Source organism: Cebus imitator, unplaced genomic scaffold (genome assembly GCF_001604975.1).
Source record: "Cebus imitator isolate Cc_AM_T3 unplaced genomic scaffold, Cebus_imitator-1.0 Scaffold36, whole genome shotgun sequence".
Lineage (NCBI taxonomy): Eukaryota > Metazoa > Chordata > Mammalia > Primates > Cebidae > Cebus > Cebus imitator.
This window is the reverse complement of record NW_016107351.1, coordinates 1627866-1630755: the sequence shown is the minus strand read 5'-3', so window position 1 is coordinate 1630755 and position 2890 is coordinate 1627866. Positions and strand designations below refer to the sequence as shown.

General features: G+C 53.5%; 1 protein-coding gene across 1 annotated transcript in view; it reads left to right on the top strand.

The window, feature by feature from the left end:
* CCDC137 (coiled-coil domain containing 137) overlaps nucleotides 1-2890 on the top strand; it is an 8031-nt gene that overhangs the window by 1797 nt on the left and 3344 nt on the right. The window contains exon 3 of the mRNA XM_017524877.2: nucleotides 1812-2031. Coding sequence (XP_017380366.2) covers nucleotides 1812-2031 — 220 coding nt within the window. The remainder of the gene's footprint in view (nucleotides 1-1811; nucleotides 2032-2890) is intronic.

Sequence of the window (2890 nt, the reverse complement as noted above, 5' to 3'; positions counted from 1 at the left end):
GGACCTGGCAGCTGGGGGGCTACTGCCAGGGAGAAGCCATGATTCCTGGGACAAGAGTGCTGAAGCCATGGTAGATAGATGCGGGTGGAGTCAGGAGCTGAAGGAGGAAATTCCATCAGGCAGGCCCCTCTGAGAAGTCAGCCTTTCTCCCCCAAGTCTGGGTAGGATGCCCACATGTGCACTGCTGCAACGCAGAGGTAACACTCTGGGCACTTTGGGGAGCGGTGTCCAGTGTGTGTATATTTTATATACAGACACATTTATTTTCCCAAATGTGGGACTGATTTTATAGCAAAGCTGTTATAACTTGTGGCTTCTCACTGGGGGTTGTATGGCTGCCAAGGGGATGGCGAGATAGAGGTGAGGAGGCTGTGGGAAGGAGGCGCACTGGCCTGGCTGGTGGATGGCACATTCTGAACCATGCTGCATTGAATTGATAGCTTTTTTTGTGTATTTATTTATTTTTTGAGATGGAGTCTTGCTTTGTCACCCAGGCTAGAGTACAGTGGCATGATCTTGGCTCACAGCACCTCTGCCTCCCGGGTTTAAGCAATTCTCCTGCCTCAGTTGCCTGAGTATCTGGGATTACAGGTGCGCACCACCATGCCCGGCTAATTTTTTTTGCGTTTTTAGTAACAGGGTTTCATCACGTTGGCCAGGCTGGTTTTGAACTTCTGAACTCAAGTGTTTTAGTGATTTTCCTACCTCAGCCTCCTGAAGTGCTATGATTACAGGTGTGAGCCACTGTGCCTGGCCTTTTCTTTCTTTCTTTTTTTTTTTTTTGAGATGCAGTTTCCATCTGTGTTGCCCAGGCTTGAGTGCAGTGGCACAATCTTGGCTCACTGCAACCTCCGCTTCCCGGGTTCAAGTGATTCTCCTATCTCAGCCTCCCAAGTAGCTGGGATTACAGGTGCCCACCACTACACCTGGCTAATTTTTGTATTTTTAGTAGAGACAGAGTTTCACCATGTTGGCCAGGTTGGTCTCGATCTCCTAACCTCAGGTGATCTGCCCACCTCGGCCTCCCAAAGTGCTGGGATTACAGGCGTGACTCACTGTGCCTAGCTGGCCTTTTCTTTTCTTTTCTTTTCTTTGGGAGACAGAATCTTGGCTCACTGCAACCTTCACCTCCCAGGTTCAAGCAAATCTTGTGCCTCAGCCTCCCAAGTAGCTGAGATTACAGGCCTGTGCCATCACGCCAAGCTAGTTTTTGTATTTTTAGTAGAGGCTCGGTTTTGCCACATTGGTCAGTCTGGTTTTGAACTCTGACCTCAAGTGATCCACTTGCCTCAGCTTCCCAAAGTGCTGGCATTACAGGTGTGAGCCACCATGCTCAGCAGTACTCATGTCGTCACATGTCTGTGAACACAGCCACCTGCCTGGCACTGTCCGCCTCCTGTGTTCTACTCCCACTTGGGTCCTGCGCTCATGTTCACAGTGATGTCGTGGGTCTGCCCACGTTTCTCCGTGTAGCTCTGCTGGGCTTCCTTCAGCAGCCGTGCAGTGGAGTCTGTAGGTGATAGAGAATTCATTCAACCAGCCACCTAGGGGCAGACATGTAGGCGGTTGCTGCTTTCCTTTTTCAGCTGTCCTGTAGTGGACATCTGTGACAGGTGCCTCTGGGCTGTGGGGATCGTGTGCCTGGGGATGCCTGGGCTGGGCATTCCAGATCCTCTTCAGCTGTCATTGTTGGGCCGCTTCTCGCTGACCCTGGTCTCCCCTTCCTGTGGCTTTGGGAGGGGAAATGAGTGTGGCCACCTGCCTGCCACTGTCTGCTTCCTGCCTCCTCTGAGGCCTGCCTTTGTCCTCAGCCCAGGTGGCCTTCAGGAAGACATTGGAGAAGGAAGCAAGGGGAGTAGAGCCTGACATCGCCATCCCCAAGTTCAAGCAGAGAAAGGGGGAGTCCGACGGTGCCTACACCCAGCGCATGCAGCAGGAGGCCCAGCACGTGCTGTTCCTCAGCAAGAACCAGGCCACCCGGCAGCCAGAGGTGCAGGCAGCTCCCAAGGAGAAGTCTGAGCAGAAAAAAGCGTGAGTGAAGGCAGGAGGGGTCGGGACCTGCCCCTGGAACAGAAGGAAAGGCACTGGGTCCCCATGATGGCCCTCTGCAGGGACCCCATTTCATAGCCATGGGGCAGCCCCACCCACCCTGCTCAGATTCAGGGAAACCAAGCCGGAGCCCTACTAGTTGGCGAATCAGAGTGCCCAGCTGGGAGCCAGTGAAGCTGTGGCCTACAGGAGGCTGTGGAATCTGGGAACTCTGAAGAGCCCTTGCTTGGTCCTTGCTTTTCTCAGGAAAAGCACCAGAAGCCCTGCCCCTGCGGGAATCAGCCCTGGGGGATTGGTCTGAGGGTGACACCTACAGGGGTTCTGTTTGAAGTAAGGCCCTTCCTAGTCCAAGAGACTTGAGGGCGCTGGCTGTGCTGGCCGTGCTGTCCCTGCAGCTCTGTGGCATCTCCTCAGCCTGGGCTTCCTCAGCTGTACAGTGGAGATAGTGGGGCTGCCATGAGGTTCAGATGGGTTTGTCATTTCATTTCTAGGGATGGTGGCGGTAGGAGTAGTAAGCCCACCACAAGCATTCCCTGCAGGCAGGATGGGAAGGCAGTTTCAACAGAGGGTTTTTTTTTTTTTGAGACAGAGTTTCACTCTTGTTACCCAGACTGGAGTGCAATGGTGCAATCTGGGCTCACCGCAACCTCCGCCTCCTGAGTTCAATCAATTCTCCTGCCTCAGCCTCCCAAGTAGCTGGGACTACAGGCGTATGCACCATGCCCAGCTAATTTTTGTGTTTTTAGTAGAGACGGGGTTTCACCATGTTGACCAGGATGGTCTCCATCTCGACCTCGTGATCCACCTGCCTCAGCCTCCCAAAGTGCTAGGATTACAGGTA